Source organism: Rana temporaria, chromosome 13, assembly GCF_905171775.1.
Source record: "Rana temporaria chromosome 13, aRanTem1.1, whole genome shotgun sequence".
Classification (NCBI taxonomy): Eukaryota; Metazoa; Chordata; class Amphibia; order Anura; family Ranidae; genus Rana; species Rana temporaria.
Window position 1 is genome coordinate 116,065,290 of NC_053501.1, and position 23,097 is coordinate 116,088,386.

General features: G+C 42.9%; 1 protein-coding gene across 4 annotated transcripts in view; it reads left to right on the forward strand.

The window, feature by feature from the left end:
* The window catches only part of LOC120920592 (NACHT, LRR and PYD domains-containing protein 3-like), a 57,065-nt gene that overhangs the window by 22,214 nt on the left and 11,754 nt on the right, over positions 1–23,097 (forward strand). For 3 of the 4 annotated variants that reach the window (XM_040332752.1, XM_040332748.1, XM_040332750.1), the window contains exons 2-6: positions 3,440–3,550; positions 7,626–7,786; positions 10,623–10,788; positions 14,376–14,441; positions 15,726–17,436. In XM_040332752.1, the coding sequence (XP_040188686.1) occupies positions 3,496–3,550; positions 7,626–7,786; positions 10,623–10,788; positions 14,376–14,441; positions 15,726–17,436 (2,159 nt within the window). In that variant the 5' untranslated portion in view covers positions 3,440–3,495. The remainder of the gene's footprint in view (positions 1–3,439; positions 3,551–7,625; positions 7,787–10,622; positions 10,789–14,375; positions 14,442–15,725; positions 17,437–23,097) is intronic. The other variant, XM_040332751.1, reaches the window with a different exon arrangement.

The window sequence follows — 23,097 nt, forward strand, 5'->3', positions numbered from 1 at the left end:
TTCTTTGTTCCTTCCTCTCTTCTCTCCCTTCCTGGGAGAACAGTGCGGGCTTCAGGAACAGCCCAGGATTTGGTGACCCCTGGCAAATCATCATTTGACCCCCAAGGGGGTCCCGACCCCCAGGTTGAGAACCACTGCTCTATAACAATTCATAAAAGCTAATCAAGAACAAAAAACATATAATTAGGTCTTTTTACCTATTCTTTCATAATGACTATTTTGTGCTGTCGAGTGTTCCTCGTAGGCAGATATCTGCCCCGTAGAGAAAGGAAAAAAATAAAAAAAAACACCAAATACAAACATAAACAGACCTACACAAACCTCCGGGAAGCCCCCTCTCGACCATCAGCCACAACATAACAGCCAAACCACACCAAATCCAAGTCTCACTCATAAACCTTAAAGGGGTTGTCAGTCGTTGTAAATAAAAAATGTTTTTTTTTATTTTCGAAATTGGTTCCTTTAAGCTCGTGCATTGTTGGTTCACGTACCTTTTCCTTCCATTTCCCTTCTAAATGTTTTTTTTTTTTCTTTGACTGAATTTCTCACTTCCTGTTCCTCCTCAGTAAGCTTTCCACCATCATCCGAGCCGTTCTGGCTGGGGGTTAGTCGGCGTGCTCGCCCCCTCTGTAAGAGAAACCCGGGTAACAAGCGCGCATTGGCACACAGACACGGGCATACCAGGATGTGCACAAGAAAGGGCATGCAATGGCGCATTCGTGAGCGCACACGTGGGTGAGTCGGCACGCGCGCATTACTTAGACCAGGCAATGACATACACACCTTTCTGAGTGGTCTTTCAGCTTGCTTCCTGTTACCAGACCTGTTCCTGTTCCTTGTGTTTGACTCGGTTTCATCTGTACCTGTCTTGGATCTCCGCCTGCCTACCTGTGACCTTGGCCTGTATTGTCTCTGCTTCTGCCTTATGTTCCTGTACCTCGCTGCCCGACTGTGTACCAGACCCGGCCTGTGTCCTGACTTAGTCTCTGCCTCACGTCTTGGTACCTGCTCTACTCGGCTGTTGATGACCCCCTGGCTTCCGTTCCGGTAATGCCTCTGCCTGCTGTTCCAGCAACACAGAGTTTCTGTCTTCAGTACCTGCCCAATGATCTCCAGCCATCGGGTCTTTGCTAGGCTGACCACATTTCCAAACTGCCATTCAGGGACATACCCCCTCTCTCACCTTCCCCAAAAAAACATGAGGGGGGAATGTAGTCTCGGGGTTGAGGGGGAATTTGGCAGCGGATTATTTGTCAGGTGAATGTGCCACTTCCCCCCAGATGCAGTGCCGCTTGCCACCCATAGCCTGCCACCAGATGCAGTGCTGCTGTCACTCCCTCTGCATGAGCCACGTGCGTAGAAGGAAAGGAGTGGCGTCACTATCTGGAGAGTGAAGATCACACCACCAGTGTCCTTGCCGGAAGTCCTTGCCGCTGGGTGCCGGAAAAGGAGGTGCCGAGGTGGGTGGGGACAGCAGTGCTGCACTAGGTGCAGGCCTCGTCCCGGTCTCACTGTCTGAGAGTAAATTGTCACTGGTTGCAAGATGCCAGGCAGCGCTGGCCCTAGCAACCAGTTCCGGAAATGTAGTTATTAGTTAGTAGGGGGTAGCTGTGGCCTCTATTTCATTCTGGGACACTGTATTGTCCCGGAATGAAGGTGCCCGGGACCCAGGACAGACATGTCATTTGCGGGACAGTCCCGGGCAATCCGGGACACGTGGGCACCCTAGTCTCTGCCAAGGCCCAGTCGAAACCATCTACTACATCGGCCCTCGTGCCGCTCTGTGTCCTCCACTCCCTGTCATCTCTATCAGGGGCGTTGGACAGGAAGTGCAAGAGAAGCCCCCTCTACTGCTCGATCTCCAACAGGTACATGACACCCTCCCTTGGGACTACATCCCTGTGGCGATGTACACAGTGTCTCCCCGCAGTGATGTAGTCTCAAGGGAGGGGGCGAGCACTCTGACTAACCCCCAGCCAGAACGGCTCAGATGATGGGGGGTAAGCTTATTGAGGAGGAACAGGAAGTGAGAAATTCAGACAAAGAAAAAAAACATTTAGAAGGGAAATGGAAGGAAAAGGAAAGGGAACCAAAAATGCACGAGCTTAAAGGAACCAATTTAGAAAATAAAAAGCAAACCTTTACAACCCCTTTAACTTTTCAAAGATAGGATCTCAGCATACCTGAGCTCGAGAATTCAATCCAAGATGACCACAGTGACATAAACTTATGATGGCTTCCCTGTAAACTCGCCGTTATTTCCTCCATTCTCTTTAATTGATTAAGTTCAGCAACCCACTCTTTAATAGTTGGAGCAACTCTTGTATTCCAATGTCTGGGTATAATTATTCACGCAGCGGAGATTAGGTAAGGGAGCAGTCCTTTTTGTGACCTCTCACGTAGAGCCCGGGTATATGGATAACAGAGCTATTTCCGGAGATTTCTTGTCAGATATGCCAGTTACAAAAGAGCAAATTTGAAATACAATCTCCCAGAATTCTATAATCTGGGGGCATGTCCGCCATATATGAATCATTGTACCTACATCTCTTCCGCTTCGCCAACATTCCTCAGGATAGATTTGGGAGATTCTATGTAGCCTCGCCGGGCATCTATACCATCTATACCAGCTCATCGAACGTCTTGTCCATGACCGAATGAGTCGCTACCTCACGGACAACATCCTTCTCGACCCCCTACAGACCGGCTTCCACCCACAACATAAGTTATAGTGTCTACAAAATAGGGGATAGATTTATAGCATTTTTATTATTATTTAATTTCTTACTAGTAATGGCGTCAATCTGCGATTTTTATCGTGACTGCCGCATTATGGTGGACACATGAGACACTTTTGACACATTTTTGGGACCATGCACACGTCCCTGTTCTGCCTCTCGAGCCCGCGATTGCTCGTGGCTGGCGGTCATCGCAACTTCCGGTCACAAGCATTGGCACCCCCCAATGCAGCGGGCGCGCACCTGCTATCCCGCTTAAAGGGCCCGACGTACAGCTACGACGGTTCGCGTAGGGTTGCCACCTGTCCAGGATTCACCCGGACAGTTTGGGTTTGGGATCTTGTGTCTGGGTTTTAGTCTGCCTGTAACCCGGACACATTATTTAGACTGGGCTGTGGCTGCCCAAGTAACTGAGGTAGTCACACAAAAATCTGTTGCCATTCGGGAGATGCGGGCCGCTGTCTGGGGGCAGGTTTGGCATCACTGAGGGGGAGCCACGATGTCAGCAAGAGCAGTTTGGCCACACCCACTGTTTAACGCAGCGCGCTGAAATACCACTGTCCTTGAGGCACCCAAAGGTGCCCCAGGTCTTTTATTATCCGATTGTGTATACTACGAAAAAAAACATGCCCTGTGCCGCTAAAGTGTTCGGGTTTGGCTTGATTGTAAAGTCCTAATATTGATGGTGTTGGTATGTCTAGGTGTGTGGAGCGATGGCCGGATTTCTGCTATAATTTTATTCACAACGACTGACAAGATGGATCCCAACCATGAAAGAAGATATGACAGCTCGGCACAAGTCACCACTACTGGTAATCTGAGATTAATTCCTGTTTACTAATTTATATGATCATTTCTTGTTTACACATTTATATGATCATTTCCTGTTTATTCATTTATATGATCATTTCCTGTTTACACATTTATATGATCATTTCCTGTTTATTCATTTATATGATCATTTCCTGTTTACTCTTTTATATGATCATTTCCTGTTTACACATTTAAATGATCATTTCCTGTTTACTCATTTATATGATCATTTCCTGTTTACACATTTATATGATCATTTCCTGTTTACTCATTTATATGATCATTTCCTGTTTACACATTTATATGATCATTTCCTGTTTACTCTTTTATAAGAGTAATAGTGATCATTTTAGGCAACTGCAGTAAAGTGTAAAAAGCTAATGATGAATGGATGGATGGATGGATGGATGGATTCATGACCTTTGAAATATTATTGGTTTACAAAATATAAAGTATAAACTATGGGGTCTGTTTAGCGAGGTTTTCATCCAAGATTCACACATTTCACCAATATTCACCTAATTGTCCAATTGAAAGTTGAGGGAATCTGGAAAACATTAACATACCTGATGTAGTGCCCTGGGGTTTAGCTCCTCACAAACTTACTTGCCAGGAGTAAGCTACCTTAGTTAATGGTTAGAGATCCATTTATTTTCCCGCCTAAGATTGGCCTTGTTGTACCTTCCTCTTCTGTCACTAGGTGGCCGGGTACTTAGTGGTACTAGATTGAGAAGGACATTTCAAGGTCAGGTTATGGGTATAAAGGGTATCTCAACCAATGGGCAGGGGTTTTCTTGAATCCCTTGGCCTGCTGGGAGAACCTATATATTCGGGTGGAGTCATGTGCTTCATGTTCTGTGCCATCTAGACGGACGCATGTTGTACGCTAGGCCGGAGATTGGGCCTATCCCAGGGGGAGTTTGGCTGCCAGGCTGTGCGAGGCCCTTATCCAGAAGTAAGAGGGCAAGGCAGGGTTGGGATTGAGGTCGGTTTGCAGTCTAACCAGAAGTGACGGTTCTGCCAGCCGGAGAACCTGTTGTGGTCGGGGGTAGAATGAAAGCTGTCACCACTAAGGGACCAATCACTTTATTACCAGGGACCACAGTGAGTAACTGAAGCAAGTACAAGAGCAGTATTTTCACCGAACGGGCATGGTGGAGAATCGGGGAAGCTTCAGGCTCTGATCAAGTCAGGGACCCAACCAGCGGAAGATGATACTTGCAGAGCAACCTTGTGTGTCAAGCCAGAGACCGAGCCGGTTATGCCGCATACACACGACCGTGTGTAGGCTCCATCATATATTTGCTGTCGGAATTTTCGAAAACAAATGTTTGAAAGCTGGTTCTCAATTTTTCCGACAACAAAAGTTGTTGTCGAAAATTCCGATCGTCTGTAGCCAGTTCCGACGCACAAAAATCCTACGTATGCTCGGTATCAATTTGACTCGTGCTCAAAATCATTGAACTTAATTTTTCTCACCTCGTCGTAGTTTTGTCACCGCGTTCTTGACGTTTGGAATTTCCGACAACATTTGTGTGACCGTGTGTATGCAACACAAGTTTGAGCGAACAATCCGTCGGAAAAAAATCCACGGTTTTGATGTCGGAATGTCCGATCGTGTGTACGCAGCATTAGCAGGGGTGAAGGTTGAGAAGTATCTGGAGTGCCAAGCTAGGGACCCAGCAGGGAAGCGTGGGCAGGGCCGGACTTACCATTGGGCTTGACTGGGCTCAAGCCCATGGGCCCCGCCCAATAGGGGGCCCCAGGCGGCAACCCCCCTTTTTTTTAATATATTTTGTTTTTATATATATTTTAATAATAATAATAATAAAGGGCCCAGAGGTCTCCAGGGCCCCCGGATGGCAACCCCCCTTTTTATATATATATATATATATATATATATATATATATATATATATATATATATATATATATATATATATATATATATATATATATATATATTTATTATTATTATTATTATTATTATTATTATACAGGATTTATATAGCGCCAACAGTTTACGCAGCGCTTTACAACATCAGGGAAGACATTATAGTTACAGTACAATTTAATACAGGAATGATCAGAGGAATGATATATATATATACATATTTTTTTTTATTAAAGGGCTCCGAGGGCCCCATGTGGCAACCCCCCCCCTTTTTTTTTTTTTTTATAAATGTTTATTTTTTTTTTATATTTTTTTTTATTAAAAGGCCCAGAGGTCACCAGGGACCCAGATGGCAACCTCCCTTTTTTTATGTATTTTTTTATAAATGTTTATTTTTTTATTACCCAGAGGTTTCTTTTTTCTTTTTATTAAAGGGCCCAGAGGTCCCCAGGGCCCCGGATGGCTACCCCCCCCCCTTTTTTTTTTATATATATATATATATATATTTTTTTCTTTATTTCTTTTTTTTTGTAAAGGCCCCCCCCGCTTCTCAATTTGCCGCAGCCCCCCCGCTTCTCAATTTCAGGCGGCAGCAGCACCCCCCCCCCCCGTTTCTCTGCTCCAGGGGGGCCCATGCCTTAAGCTGTGTAAGGGGCCCCAAAATTCCTGATGGCGGCCCTGCGCATACCTCCCAACACGCACGGATTCTGCGGGACTTTCCCGCACAGACAGCTTTTTCCCGCAGAAAGGGTTAATTTTCCTGCACTGCAAGAGGAGGCAGCACGGAAGCAGGAGGAACCGGAGCGGTGTATGGAGGACTGTGTCTGCTGAAGGGAAGAAAGCTGACAGCCGGGCTAATGACAGTCTGTGGCCCCATCTGTCGGCACAGGTGAGAGGCACCCCCCCCCCCTGCTCAACAACTGCAAAACCTGGTGTGTTGATGTCTGCTGAAGGGAAGAGAGCCGACACATTCCATGCACAGGTGAGAGGCCCCCCCCCCCCCCGCTCAACAACTTTAATTCCCCACCCCCCCGCTCATCAACCTTAATGTAATGCGCCCCCCGCTCAACAACTTTAATGCGCCCCCCCCGCTCATTTAATGCACCCCCCCGCTCAACAACTATGATCCCCTCCCTCGCTCAACATCTTCAATCCCCCCCCCCCCCAATTCTTGGCTCCAGGGAGCCCCTTCAACACTCAAGCCCAGGGGCCCCCACCATCCTAAGTCCTGCCCTGAGCGTGGGAGATGCTTGAGGAAGAGATTAACGCAAAAGCCTTGAGGAACTCCAGGGATTCAGAGTCAGTGAATCAGAGAGTCCAGTGAGAGACCGGAAGCTCAAGGGGCTGAAGAACTACAAGGATAAGTTGTAGTGAAGCTGAAAGAACTGTTAAAATTTGTGTTAGGAATTGTTTAAGACTGTTACCATAGGAGACAGCATTCCTGCACGTGCAGATGTGGCACCTTGATGGGGCATCTCCCTGTATGGCTGTCCTCCTTTTTGAAGTCTTTTGAAATTGTAACTACTCAAGGGTGTCCTGGCCCTAACCCTTTTCCCCCATAAAAGAAAGACTGTAAAAGAAAAAAAAACATCTCTTTTGCATTAAAGAAGTGTCTGGGGTTCAATAACTTACATCTTCGCACCCCCCATGCCTCACAACCCACCACATACAGAAGGGTGTCATCTGTCTTTGGATCTAAAGGTTCTCATTAGACTGGAGGAGGCTGGATGTAAGATATTGTATTATTTTTTATTACAATTTTTTATTATTTTTTTTGCAGAAAAAATTGGAATTACAAGAAATTATTTGGTGAAATATCAGGGGTCTTAACAGGGGGAATATGCACCACAGAGGGTGATTAGGGTGTGCCCAGGCACACCTGCCACACCCTGTGCGCGCGCCTATGGTCTCTAATAAGAACTAGCTGAATGTGGCGCACAACTCGCAGCTAGGAAGAAAAGTAGAGCAAATTGTTATTGAATTTGGCACAGTGCATTAACAATGGCTATTAACGCCAGAATTGTGGCGCAGGGCCCCAATAATTTGTTTCTTTTCCCAAACGGTGCACACAGGCCACCAATCGTCCAAGTAAAAGTCCAGTCCCTCCGGCTGCAGTTAACAGTCTAGAGATCCTAAATTCAAATCATCAGACCTGCTTTATTTTTTGTGTATTTTTCTAGATGACATCACAAGTTTCCGCCATCGGCTATCTTCATATTCCGATTCATCACTGAGGATGATATACGAGCATTACAGAGATGATCTGATCCACATCCTGGAGAACATGGATCCTCATTCCGTCCTGGTAGAGCTACAACCTCGGAATGTGATAGACACAGATGTAAGAAAAATATACAGCAAAATATGTAGAAAAGTAACGGCTCATCACACACAAAGATGTTTGCAGGTGCAAGCCTCCTCCAGCATTTTTTACCAGGGACCACAGTGAGTAACTGAAGCAAGTACCGGAGCAGTATTCTCACCGAACGGGCATGGTGGAGAATCGGGAAACTTCAGACTGTGATCAAGTCAGGGACCCAACCAGCAGAGGTGACACTTGCAGATCAGCCTTGTGAGTCAAGCCAGGGACCGAGACGGTCAGCGTGGTTGAACCTTGAAGAGTATCTGTAGTGCCAAGCTAGGGACCCTGCAGGGAAGCGTGGGAGACGCTTACGGGAGATGAAGAAAAAATGATCCGTACTCCAGTCATTGCTCTTTGAAAAATCTTTGGCCCGGATTCACGTACAGCGGCGTATCTTTGAGCGGGTGTAACGTATCCTATTTACGTTACGCCCCCGCAACTTAGACGGGCAAGTGCAGTATTCTCAAAGCACTTGCTCCGTAAGTTGCGGCGGCGTAGCGTAAATAGACCGGCGTAAGCCCGCCTAATTCAAATGTGGAAGATGTGGGCGTGTGTTATGTAAATGTTATGTGACCCCACATAAATGACGCTTTTTACGAACGGCGCATGCGCCGTCCGTGGACATATCCCAGTGTGCATAAACGTGAATGTAAAATACGTCCAGCCCCATTCACGAACGACTTACGCAAACGACGTAAAATGTATACGCCGCATGTACGCCTCATATAGCAGGGGTAACTTTACGCCAGGAAAAGCATAACGTAAACGGCGTATCTGTACTGCCTCGGCCGGGCGTACGTTCGTGAATTTGCGTATCTAGCTGATTTACATATTTCTAGGCGTAAATCAGCGTACACGCCCCTAGCGGCCAGCGTAAATATGCAGTTAAGATCCGACAGCGTAAGAGACTTAGACGGTCGTTTGATGTGATGAAAAAAAACAACGTTTTTAAAAACGTCATTTAAAATGACCGTGTGCGGGGAAAACGTAATTTTATGTTTTTCTGAAAAACGACAAAAAAAAAAAAAAATTGAAGCATGCTTCAATTTTTTGTGTCGTTTTTCAAAACGTCGTTTTTTGTCATTTAAAATGATAGTGTGTGGGTAAAACGACGTTTAAAACTAAGTTTTTAAACCCGCGTATGCTCAGAAGCAACTTATGACGGGAGCTTGAATGGAACAGAGTGCCGTTGTACGTGCTGAACGTAACCGCGCTTTGCTAGAGCATTTTGAAAAAACGATGGTGTGTAGGCCATAATGTCGTTTTTTAAAATGAAGTTTGAAAAACGTAGTTTTGTTTCATCACAAAAAACGACCGTGTGTACGCGGCATAATACAAATCTATGCGTAACTGATTCTAAGAATCAGGCGCATAGATACGACGGCTCAGACTCAGAGATATGATGGCGTATCTGGAGATACGCCGTCGTATGTCCTTTGAGAATCTGGGCCCTTGTTTTTATTGACAAGCCACAGTAAACAAACGTTAGTAAAAACAGTTGACACATTTCAGCCTATAAGGCCTTAGTCATTATGACTAAGGCCTTATAGGCTGAAACACGCCAACTGTTTTTACTTGCGTTTGTTCACTGTGGCTTGTCAATAAAAACAACAATTTTTTTAAAGAGCAACGACTGGAGTGAGGATCATTATTTCTTCATTACTCTACTCAGCCAGCGACTGTGATTCGAGCACCCAGGATCTCTGCTATCTATGTGGTGTATGGGTAGTAGCACTGACTTTTCTGTTTATGCTTGAGGGAAATACCACCACAAAAGCCTTGAGGATCTCAGGGATTCAGAGTCAGTGAATCGGAGAGTCCAGTGAGAGACCAGGAGCTCAAGGGGCTAAAGAACTACAAGTGAATGTAGTAGTGAAGTTAAGAAAACTGTTGAACTTTGAATTAGGAACTGTTAAAAGCGGGAGTTCACCCATTTATTTATTTTTTCCTCTTTTCCCCTTAGATTCCTGCTCGTTTTTGTCTAGGGGAATCGGCTAATTGTTTTAAAATATGATCCGTACTTACCCGTTTTCGAGATGCATCTTCTCCGTCGCTTCCGGGTATGGGTCTTCGGGACTGGGCGTTCCTTCTTGATTGACAGTCTTCCGAGAGGCTTCCGACGGTCGCATCCATCGCGTCACTAGTAGCCGAAAGAAGCTGAACGTCGGTGCGGCTCTATACTGTGCCTGCGCACCGACGTTCGGCTTCTTTCGGAAAATCGTGACGCGATGGATGCGACCGCCGGAAGACTGTCAATCAAAATAGGAACGCCCAGTCCCTCAGCCCATACCCGGAAGCGGCGGAGAAGATGCATCTCGTAAACGGTAAGTACGGATCATATTTTAAAACAACTAGCCGATTCCCCTAGAGAAAACGAGCATCCATCTAGGGGGAAATAGTGTCCTGTGCGGGTAAACCTCCGCTTTAAGTACTGTTGCCATAGAAGACAGCAAACCTGCCCGCCCAAAGTGGCACCTTGATGTGGCCTTTCCCTGTACGGCTGTCCTCCTATTGAAGTCTCTGAGTCTGCCTTTTTTTAAATTGGAACTATTTAAGGGTGTCCTGGCCCTAACCCTCTTTCCCCTGAAAAAAAAAAAAAAAAAGACAGGTCAAGAAATAAAACCTCTTTTTGCATCCAAGAAGTGTCTGGCACCCAATGACTTTTACCACCTTTGCACCCACTATGCCTCACAACCCACCACATATTGAAGGTCGTCTTCTGTCTGTGGCCTCGAAGGTTCTCATTAGACTGGAAGAGGTTAAAGACTCTGCTACATACTGCTAAAATTGAACAATAATAAGATGTATCTTCCAGGAATACCTGTCAATGGAAATAGACCGGTCTGCCTTCGCTCAGATCTTATTAGAAGATATGCAGTCTCGGGGAAGAGAAGCTGTGATTGGATTTTGGGATTGTCTATATGCACTACAGAAGGCTCATCCTAATTTGTTGGCCATTCTGGATGAGGTCACACGGACAGGTAAGAGGATTTTGTGATAAAATATTCACTAACATTGTCACAGAGCATGATTTTTTAAATTAACTTGGTATTGCTTTGTGAGGTATTGTTGAAACCATTGCAGTGTGTTGGGGAAGCTTATGTTATCATGTTTTGTTACCTGAGTGAGTGAATAACTTTTATAGCACTGCAAATGCGAACTAAATCGCCTCAAGGCGCTTATTTCCATCTAGTGTCGCCCTGATCCTTCAGAAGAGATGAGTTTTAATTTTTGTCCTGAAGGCCCGATGGTTTTCTTCCATGCGGATGTTTGTGGGTAGAGCGTTCCATAGCCGTAGTCCTTGGACTGCAAATCTTCGTTCTCCCTTCGATTTGTAGTGGGACCTGGGGATGTGGAGGAGGTTTTGGTTAGTTAATCGGAGAAAGGGGTTGGGGGTGCAGTGTTTCATTTTCTCGTACAAGTATTGAGGAGCGTTTCCTTGTGTGCACTTGTGGGTAAGACAGAGGGTCTTGAATGTGATGACAACAAAACCTGGGGAATACCCAGGCAAAAACCAAGCCTACTTACCGACCAGCTCGCAGAACAGCCAATTAATCTGTCTAATAGTATGCGTTAAAAACAGGGGTTTTGTCCGCACGCATTTGCAAACGCATGCGTGAGCCACAGAGCCGCGCCAAGGCACCCTGTAATCTGTGGTCTTAACACTAAACAATGAGTGTCCCCACAATGGAGGCATATGCATTCTAATGGATAGATGAGGGCAGGTGGTTGAAGGGGAGCCGCCACTCCTTTAAAGGTCTTGAATGTGACCCTATCCTTTACGGTTGGCCAATGAAGGGTCCTAAGTGAAGGGGTGATGGATTCCCAGAGTTTTTCCCCTGTTACCAGTCTGGCTGCCGTGTTCTGGACGACATGTAGGCGCGAAATCTGGTATTTAAGTAGTCCTATGTTGAGGGAGTTTGCGTAGTCGAGAATTGATGATAGTTCCAACTACTACTGCTATGTCTTCTTCTGGGATAAATGGAATGAGTCTATGCAGCAGCCGGAGGAGATCCACTGATCACTGATCCTATTTGTGCATCCATCGACATCTCAGAGTCAAAGATGACTCAGAGACTTTTGACTTTGATGCTTGGGGTGATGATCTGTCCAAGGATGGTGGGTGGTGTCCATGAAGTCTCAGCTTTTGTCTTTCGGTTTGCTTGGAGGAGAAGAAGTTCTGTTTTGTATCCATTGAGTTTGAGGGAGCTCACAGTCATCCAATCATCGATCTAGACCATGATATTGGTCTTTTTTTCCAGTGATGAGAAAGTAGAGTTGAGTGTCGTCAGCGTATGAGTGGTAGCACATACCTGGCCAGAAGATGGGTGTGCTGACTAAAGTCAGCCACAGATAGAACAATTTTCTTTCCTGCAACCACGGGTTGCAGGAAAAAAAAAATCGCTCGCTTCCCCCATCAACAGTCTGTTGATAGAGGAATATCTCCCACAAAGCTATTGTGTTTTCCCGGTAGGGGGGAAGCAGTCCCCGCCGGAAGAACACAGCGATTAATGCTAGTGGCTATAATAGCCAAGGTACCCAAGCTGATAATTCAATCAACCTGGGTACATTCAACCAGCCCATACATGGTTCGAATCTCAGAGATTCGAACTGTCCATGGCCAGCTTAAATATTTGAAATTTCTGTCCTCCTCATGGAGGTCTTCCTGTGACATATAAAGGATTAGAGGGGGACAGTGTAATGTGCTGGGAGGTTATTCTGTGTTTCTTTTCATTTGTAATTAATTGAAACTTAAACTGAAATTTAAATTTTAAATTTAATTTAATGTAATTAATTTTAATTTAATTTAATTTATTTAATTTAATTACATCTTTAATTTAATTACATTTTTATTTTTTATTTTAATCCTGGGACTACATGGATGTAAAATATTGATGACCCAGGTTTGGTTTAAGCAGGGTTCAGCAAATGGAAGGGTTTGGCCAAGGTTTTTTTTTTAGCAGCAAAATATTTATAAAAAGGTAATTGATTAAAAATCTTTTATTCTGTCAGAGTGAATTCAATTATACAATGAATTTAAGATATAAGCTCTGGTTAGCGACACAAACAACAACATAAGCCAATACTCATGGCAAGCAATTCACCAAGGAGACAATAGGAGCCAAATTTGTCAAATTAAAAATGCCCATTTTCTGGGCTAATAGGCAAGGGGGTGTCAAAAATAGAATGAGAATGGGCACTGACCTGGGGAATATGTACTAATGCAAACATTAAAAAAAAATCCATTCGGTCAGGAGCAGTGGGTTTTTAACTGCTTAACCATTTCTGGACCGCACGCCGTCATTATACCGTGGCTCTTTGAAGAGGAATATGGTTGTTATGGCAGCAGATAGCTGCCATATCCCCGGTATCCTTTTCTTGAACGGGCGGTCTGGTTTCAGATAAAAGTGGTCTCAGCGGCGGATTCGCCACAAGATCACTCTTATCGGTAAAGGGAGAGGGGTTCCTCCTCCCGCCGCGCTCCGGTGGTCTCCACCGGTAGCGGCGGAGACAATCGTGTCCTCTCTCCCCCTCTGAGCATGGAGCCGAGTGAAGAGAAGATGGCCCCCACTTGGCTCCATAGCATTGGAGGGTGGCAACAACATCAATAATCACTTCCGCCCATGCTCTTAAAGGGGAATTTTTTTTTTTTTCAAATTACATTATTTCTTTTTTTATTGGATTTTAGTGTAAATATGAGATCTGAGGTCGGTATAACCACAGATCTCATATTTAAGAGGTTCTGTCATGCTTACATTCCTTGCAATAGGAAAATTAGTGACCCAATTATTTTTTTTTTAAAGGACAGTGTAAAAATAATAAGTTAAATAAATACGATTTTTTTTTAAGTGCCCCATTTTACCGAGCTTGCGCGCAGAAGAAACCAGTGTTCAAACCACACGTGGGGTATTGCCGTGATAATTAGAGCGAGAGCAATAATTCTATCACTAGACTTCCTCTGTAACGCAAAACATGCAACCTGTAGAATTTTTTAAACGTCACCTATGGAGATTTTTAAGGGTAAAAGTTTGTCGCCATTCCGCGATCGGACATAATTTTGAAGCGTGACTTGTTAGGTAACATTATCTTTCACAATATAAAAAAAATGGAGCCAACTTTACTGTTGTCTTATTTTTTTATACAACATTTTTTTATTTTTTTCCCCCAAAAAAGTGCGCTTGTAAGACCGCTGCGCAAAAACGGTGTGACAGAAAGTATTGCAACGACCGCCATTTTATTCTCTAGGGTGTTAGAAAATATATATATAATGTTTGGGGGTTCCAAGTAATTTTCTAGCAAAAATAAATAAATATATATTTTAACTTGAAAACACTGATTCTGAAAAATTATGTTGCGTTCCTTAAGTGGTTAAAGTGAAACATTAAAAATTATCAATTTCTTTAAATAACATGCCTTGGGGGTGTCCTAATCCTACCTGTGAAGGGGTGCATTTTGGTGATGTACAGAAAGTTCTGCAGCAGGAAAAAAAAATGTAATTTTCAGCAAATTGCACTCTTTGATAGTTCATACATGACTCAGAGTCATCATCTTATATTCCTCTTTATAGGTGATGATCTTGTGGATCAGATTCTGCTGGATGAATATGGACCCTCACTGATTCCGGAGTTGATAGGTAAATATCTAAATCTAAAAGCCTAAACCCTACAAAACCTAAAGACGTAAAGGGCCTTAACAACTGGAGGGCCGTAGTTTGGAGATCGATATCTTAGGGAGTAAGGCACCCACTCGCTTGGGACATTTGAATTTACCTTTGTAGCACCCTGATGTTTAGGCAGGGTTGCTCCTAAATTTACCTGCCAGGTGTAGTTACCTTGGCTGATTGTCATGGCATCTCAGCCAATGGGCTGGGGTTTCTTTGTATCCCATGGCCTTCTGGGAGCACCTATATATTTGGGTGGAGTCAGGTGATCTAGGTTCTATGCCACCTGGATGCCTGTCTGGGTGGATGTGTGTCGTATTGCCCTGGCTGCTAGGCCAGAGCTTGGGCCTATCCCGAGGCATCTGGCTGCTGGGCTGTCTGAGGCCTATCCAGAAGCAGGAAAGCAGCGCAGGGTTGGAATTGCGGCTGGCAATCCAACCAGAAGTCTACTGGCCGGAGAACCTGTCAGTGGTCGGATGTAGAGGGGAAGCTGTCGCTTCCATAAGCCTTATTACCAGGGACCACAGTAAGTAACTGAAGACAATTCCCGGAGTCACATTCTCACTGAATGAGCACAATGGCGAAGCGGGAAACTTCAGGTGGTAATCAAGTCAGGGACCCAACCAGTGGAGGTGACGCTTGCAGAGCAGCCTTGTGAGTCAAGCCAGGGGCCGAGCAGGCCAACAGGGGTGAAGCTTGAGAAGTATCTGGAGTGCCAAGCTAGGGACCAAGTAGAGAGGCAGTGAGGTGACGCTTAAAGAAGATACCACCGCAAAGATTAGAGGAGCTCAAGGGGTTCAGTGTTAGTGAATCAGAGAGTCTAGTGAGAGACCGGGAGCTCAGTTGGCTACAAGAAGAAGTTGTAGTGAAGGGTGAAAAACTGTTACATTTTGTGTTTAGAACTGTTAAAGACTGTTGCCATAAGAGACAGCATTCCTGCACGTGCAGATGTGGTGTCTTGCTGGGGCCTTTCCCTGCACGGCTGTCCTCCTGTTGAAATCTCTGCAAATTGATCTTGCAACTACTTAAGGGTGTTCTGGCCATAACCCTCTTTGCTACACCATGGTGTGATGTGTTAGGCCTATAGAAGTTCATAAGTCAGTGATTTTTTTTTAACATTTAACAATAATATAAGATTTTTGTTATAATATAATTTAGACTTAATTCATTCATGGATGGACCATAATAAACATTAATGTCAAACAACACAGTCTTAGCTTTTGTTTTAACCAGAAAAGGTTTCCATTATATTCCCAGATATTCATAAAGAGCACAAACAACATCTGATGGAGAAGACGGAGACTCTAGAGGAGCATAGACCCCCAGGAACTACCCTGGAACCACAAACATTCCTCATCAATGAGCGTTATGTGAACCTGGTTGTAGTCACCACCGATCAGTTCAGGGAACGTCCCCAGAATGAACTGATACAGACTGGGGTAAAACATGAGGAATGTTTGAAGGAAACACAAACTAGACTGGAACACATTTCCCCCAACAGGCTGTTCCGATGGAACCACCAGTCACATTGTGTACCACACGCAGTAATGGTGAGCGGAGTGCCAGGAATAGGGAAGACCACACTGATGCAGAAGTTTGTCTATGACTGGGTGACCGGAAAACACTACCAGAGATTTGCCTTTCTTTTCGTCTTCAGATTCCGGGACCTTAATAGACTGGGAGAGGTCAGCTTGGAGGAGATGATTCTTCATCAATATCCGTATCTGGAGAGTCAGATTGGAGATATTTTACAAGATCCAGAGAGACTTCTGTTTATATTTGATGGATTAGATGAAAGTGTTCACCAAATGGATTTCAGATCAAGTAGACTGTCCAATCCAAAGCAGAGATCACATTTTGGTGAGATTGTGGTCAGTTTGGTGAGGCAGAGACTTCTTATGGGTTGCTCTGTACTGATAACCAGCCGCCCAACCAGACTGGCATCAGTTGATACCGGTGTTTTCCAGAGAATAGCTGAGATCATGGGATTTCTCCATGGAGACCGACTGATCTTCTTCAATAATTTCTTTGGAAATGAGGAATTGTCAGGAAAGGCTTTTCATCATGTGCAGGAGAATGACACGCTGTACACTTTCTGTTATATCCCATCATATTGCTGGATCATCTGTACAGTGTTATCAATGTGCTTCAGATCCCAACCAACAATCACTGATCAGCTGATGACATCATTACCCAAAACAATGACACAACTCTTTGTGACTTTTGTCTCCAACATTCTGGCCAATCACAGCCAGAATAAAGATGGTGGTCACACTGCCCGGGAACTGCTGACCTCTATTGGGTGGATGGCAGAACATGGAGTCATGAATCACAGGATTGTATTTGATGAGCGTCATCTGGAGTCATTCAATGTGAGAAATGATAATCATCTCTTCTCATCTTTCATGATGGAATCTGGTCAGCCTCCTGATGTGGATTACACCTTCTTACATCTCACTCTTCAGGAGTTTTTTGCTGCTTTAGTCCATTTTATTACCGATAATCCTGACAGATTACAGGAAACACTTGATGATGCTGAATCTTATGAAGACGGCCGAGGTGAAATACTCCTCCGTTTCCTCTGCGGTCTTTCAGACTCTTCTACTAGATCCATGTTAAAGTCTCATGGGGGAGAATTGTCTACTCAGGCTGCCAGACATGTCATCTCCTGGATCCAGAAGAAAATACCAGAACAAATACGTGACAAACCCATGAGAGGCAGCAGAGAGCTTCTTAATGTATTCTACTATCTCTATGAGAGCAGGAATAAGGCTCTGGTGTCACAATGTATTGGATCAAACAAAGTTGACTTTTCTGGTGTTCACTTCAGCCCTCTGGACTGCTCTGTGCTGTCTTTTATCCTTCAATCCTGCAGAGAGATAGAAGAAGTAAATATACATTCATGTCATTTTCGGAGTGAAGGATTGAAGAGACTTATACCGGCTCTACACAACATCAAGAGTTTGAGGTAAAGATTTCACATGTATAATCACATTTCTGTGTTATATTGAAGTTAACAGATGTTTAAGGAAACACTTCACATAATATTGCACTTTAAAAAGAAATGTAATTTCTTTGTTTAGAAACTAACATTATGGGTAGCATCACCCAGTGTGCTAGCTAGGGTGTCTTGGCAACATATAAAGGCCGTACGAAGAACATCTAAAAAAAAAAAAACACAAACTACTATATAGTTGTCAGAAGGTTTATACTGAAATAATAAAAAACAGTATTGTATTTATGAAATTATATTTTGGGAGATTTGAATTTTTTTTCCACAAATACAAACAAGAAATTCAAGTTCGTTTATACATGCTATTTTGAAGACAAGTGACACAAATATGCTTAAAAATATATATGTATTAACTAAAAATACAGTGCAAATTAATATCAGGTATATTTGGTAATAATACAAATAAATGGATATACTTCTAAATATCAAATATAAGTGATGATACAGATAATATTCACAGCTCTTATTACAAAATACCACAATTTTGAATGATAACTGGGTACATTTTAGACTTGTTAACATGTGAATATCTTTCCGTGACTCCACGGACTTGTAAACAATTGGTGTTTACCTGAAGCACGGTGTGATACCTTCTCAAAAACAAACAGAGGGCCAGATTCACAGAGCAGATACGACGCCGTATCTCATGATACGACGTCGTATCTGTTGTTCTATCTATGCGACTGATTCATAGAATCAGTTACGCATAGATAGCCATAAGATCCGACAGGTGTAATTGTTTTACACTGTCGGATCTTAAGATGCAATACCGCGGCCGCCGCTGGGGGAGTTCGCCTCGTAAACCAGCGTCGGGTATGCACATTAGGAGTTACAGCGATCCACGACGGTTTTTCGCGTTCGCTACGTCGCCGCTAGTCTAGTTTCCGTTCGAAAAAATTATGTCACGTTGCGCAAAGCACGGCAGGTAATTCAAAAGGGAGCATGCGCAGTAGGTCCGGCGCGGGAGCGCGCCTAATTTAAATGGCACACGCCCCTTTGAATTACACGGGCTTACGCCGGAGGCCGCCGGCGTAGTTTTCATCGCAAGTGCTTTGTGAATCAGGCACTTGCGATGAAAACTTGCGGCGGTGTAACATATCTACGATACGTTACGCCGCCGCGATTCTACGTGAATCTGGCCCAGACTTTCTAACTTTACACTTTAAAATGCACAAACAAAATGTTATATTGTGCACAGCTTGATAATCCAATCAAGACTTATTTTAAATTTAGAATTAATCTATTTTACACACATATGAAAAAAACCATTGTACAAACGTTGGCTTTAGCTTTTTAAAGACAGCCAAAACTGTGTGTGTCTTTTAATATTTGGAATATAATTATTTCATACTGCAGTTAAAACTAATACAACTCCAATTTGCTCTGCCGTATATTATTTATTTTTTGTTTACAAACGGTTTTTATTATGGATAAGGTCATAGTATAAGCTTTTAACAGTGATAGAAGAACAAGTGAGAGAGTCGTTTACATTATACATTATACATTATATCCAAGTAAAGACATTTTATATGAGAAAATACATATATTCGATTTATAGATCAATATAACATTTGTGGGAAAAGATCTGTGGGTGTGCTTAAAGGAGTTGTAAAGGTAATATTTTTTTTGCTGAAATTACTGTTTACAGGGTATAGAGACATAATAGTTAACTGATTCCCTTTAAAAATAGATAAAAATCAATCATATAATGTACCTGTAGTTTCAGTTGCGTTTATGCATGCTTTTTCATGCTTCTGTGAAGTACAGAGCCAATAGAGGGCAGTGAGGGTTTGTAAAACGAAAGTGATTGGTTCTGAGGGGTTTAAGACACACAGTAATCGCACCTCCTTGATTAGTGACCACAGAGAGAAAGCTCCCATGACTTTTTTCATCAGGAAACAGACTGTTCAGAACAGAGAAGGATTACAGCAACATCATAGCAAAAACGAACAATGAGGACATGAAAACAGGACTGCAGTAAGGTAAAGGAAGCTATTTAGCTAAAAAAAAATTCCTTTAGTGACCCTTTAAGTAGAATAACAGTAGTGGACATTACACCAGTAGTGAGGTTTCCCATAAAGACAATTTTTTTGGTATATATGCATGGTGTCATATAACATGTGGTGTATTCTTTCTGATAGTTTGATGTTAGCCATGCGGTTAAGAACCTGAGGCCATGGTACGTTGGATTAACGCCAGTTGAAAGCTATGGACCAGTGGATAGAGCTAAAGAGAGTGTGGATTAGTCTAGAACTGGCTATTGGTATGTCTTGTAGTCCTTGTAGGTGGTAAGGGAGGACTGATTGTTCTTCGAACTGGAGCCAGGGGATTTGGGAGGATGGGGCATACCATTGTGCAAGTTGGGTGAGTCTGGCTGACAGATAATATAGCCATACATTTGGGATATTTAGACTAGTGTTGCTCAAGAATATTCGTATTGCGAATATTCGTTACGAATATTGCATATTCGAGTATTCGCGAATAACTCGAATATCGCGGTCAAAATTCGCTATTACGAATATTCGTATTTTTTCAAATTTATTTTTAAAACAGATCACATCCTAGTGATCTCCATCGACGTCTAAAAGCATTGCTGGTATGATTAGAGACCCTGGGCCGAGTAGCTGAGGCGATCCTTTTATGTTGACGAATATTCGCGAATACTTTCTCCGCCCTTCTTTTGCATCAGAGCCAATCAGAGTTCTCCTACCACAGTTGTCAGAGGTTAGCAACCTCCATAGCAACCAATAGGAACCTGCCTGCACGACCAGTATATAAGATCACTCCCAGCAGTATTTCAGTGCAGATTCACAAGGTGGCTAGAGAGAGTGGAGTGTTTCTGTGCGTTTTTCCAGTGTATTGCGATCTTAGAGCTTAGAGCATTGTGCTTCCTATAGTGCTTTCAGTTCTGAGTTTCCTGCTTCTATAACCAACTGCTTTTTTCAAAGCAAAAGACCCAACAGCTTTTCTAAAAGCTCAGATTTGTGTTGTTTTGTCCAGGTTAGTGTAGCTTAGTGTTAGATAGATTTCTGTGTAGTTAGTGTAAGTGTACATTTCTTTAAGGTAGCTTAGTTTAGTGTGTGTTTAGTCTCTGTGTTTTGTGTATAAAAAAAAAAAAAAATGTAGCTTTAGTTTAGTCATATAAGTTTGTGTAAGTAGAGTTAGTGTTTAGTGCATATTAGTTTAGTATTTGTAGTCCTCGTCCTTGTCTGCGTCCTTCAGTCTAAAAAAAAAGAAAGAAAAAACCCCAAAAAAAGTTTTAGCTGTAGTATTTTAGTTCCTGTTTAGTAGCTGTCCGTGTCGTAGTCTACGTCTTTGTCCGTGTAAAAAAAATAATAAAAAAAAAAAAATTTAGGTGTAGTAGTTTTATTCAAGTTTAGTAGCTGTCTGCGTCTTTGTCTGCGTCTTTGTCTGCGTCTTTGTCTGCGTCTTTGTCTGCGTGCCTGTCTTGCTAAAAAAAACAAAAATACTCCTTTCTCACATTCCCCCCCCCCCCCCCAATAAAGTTTACCCCCCCCACACACACACATCAGCAAGCTGTCCAGGCATGCTGGGAGTTGTAGTTTTGCAACAGCTGGAGACACAATGTTTGTGAAATACTAATATCTGATCTTATATACTAACTTTTAAACTAGACTAAAATGCAGTTAAAGATAATGAAATAACAGTGGTGAAATTACTTACACTAATCAGCAGTTTTTCCTCACTGGATGAAAAGTTACTCCCCACCATCTTCGCTTCGCTGGGCAGCACAAAATAGCGATCCGAAAATCGACTGGCAAAGATCCAGGAAATGATCTCCGTTCTCGCGTGTTCTTAGCGCGCATGCGCGGACGGGAATTTCGCAATCAATTTCGCATTAGCGAAATTTCGCAAACATTTTTTTTTTTTATAAAATATCACGAATATTCGATTTTAACGAATATTTCACGAATATTCGTCTATATATTCGTAATATATCGCAAAATCGAATATGGCGTATTCCGCTCAACACTAATTTAGACCTCCTTTTAGTTGGGGCCTAAACATTAGGAAGTAGCTAAACCTTGGTTTTTTGTTTTGCCAAATACATTTATTGATTTCTCTGCTCTGCCATATATTTTAAATGGTTTTAGTAATGTATATGCAAAAACAATTAAATTCCCTAAAAAGGTATACATGAACAGAATAATACTTTAGATTAATACTTTACCGGGACTTAAGAATTCTGTCGTTTTGAGAAACATCAAGTTATGAGATGAATTCCAAGGGGCTACCGTGTTTCCCCGAAAATAAGACCGGGTCTAATATTAATTTTGGCTACAAAAATCACACTAGGGCTTATTTTCAGGGGATGTCTTATTTCTTTACGGTATGTACAATAATCTACATTTATTCAAATACAGTCATGTCATCATGACGATCTTAGAGTGGTTGTAACCCCAAAAAGAAAAAAAAATATCCTGATCCTTTAAAGCAGGGATATGCAATTAGCGGACCTCCAGCTGTTGCAAAACTACAAGTCCCATCATGCCTCTGGGTGTCCTGCTTGTGGCTGTCAGAGTCTTGCTATGCCTCATGGGAATTGTAGTTCTGCAACAGCTGGAGGTCCGCTAATTGCATATCCCCGCTTTAAAGCATGATAGCCAGCACAGTGACCCGCCGTAGCTCTTCTCCACTCTGAGCACTGCAGAGGAAGGGACCACTGATGTTGGAGAGGAGAAGATCTCCAGCCGGTCACGTGAGCGCCCAGCGGCACTGTAAGTAAGGTATTTTCCAAAACAAAGTTACAAAAAGGAGACACACTGCACATTATATAATCTTTTTACAAAACGGATTATGTTTTTACGATGACTTTAACTAGGGTTTATTTTCGGGGTAGGGCTTATATTGCAGCCATCCCTAAAAATAACGCTAGGTCTTATTTACGGGGTAGGGTTTATTTTCGGGGAAACAGGGTATTTCCAACCTCCTACATCTTTCCGCCTTTCAAGATCTCCCCGGTCTCTCCCTAGATTCCTCCGAGATCTTCCTTTAACCTAGCATCTCCTCGCATGCCAGCATTTAGAATTTAGCCTCCCCCTTCTGCTATGGATAGCTACTTTTATCCCACTCAAAAAGTGTGTGTGTGTGTGTGTCACTACTATGTAATTGATGATGTAATATGACAATGTGTTTTATATGTTACCATGACAACCAAGTCTAGCGGCCATCTTGAATTCTTACTATAAGTGTTGTATAAGAAATTACTTCTAGTGTTATTTTCATCACCTTCTGCCCTCGGCTTAGTAAAACACCATTAATTGTCAAACGGTTGACAATCATGTGTCAATTTCCCTAGCCATCCTGCTGTCCCCTAGAAATATATGGGTTCAGAAAGTCTAACCCACATAATTTAGCTGAGGCTATTAAATTCCTTGAAACTGAAGCCATAATTCTAACGACAAGCATAAGTTATTCATGAACAGTCTCATTGATAGGATACCATGTTTGCAACGTTTGTCATAATAAGCTATATATATGCATTAATGGGTTTTTGAATATTAAAACAGATACATCATAAACATATTATGAAAGAAAAATTATTATTTAAAATATATAATAAAATAGCTTCATTTGTGAATAAGCCCTCTTGTT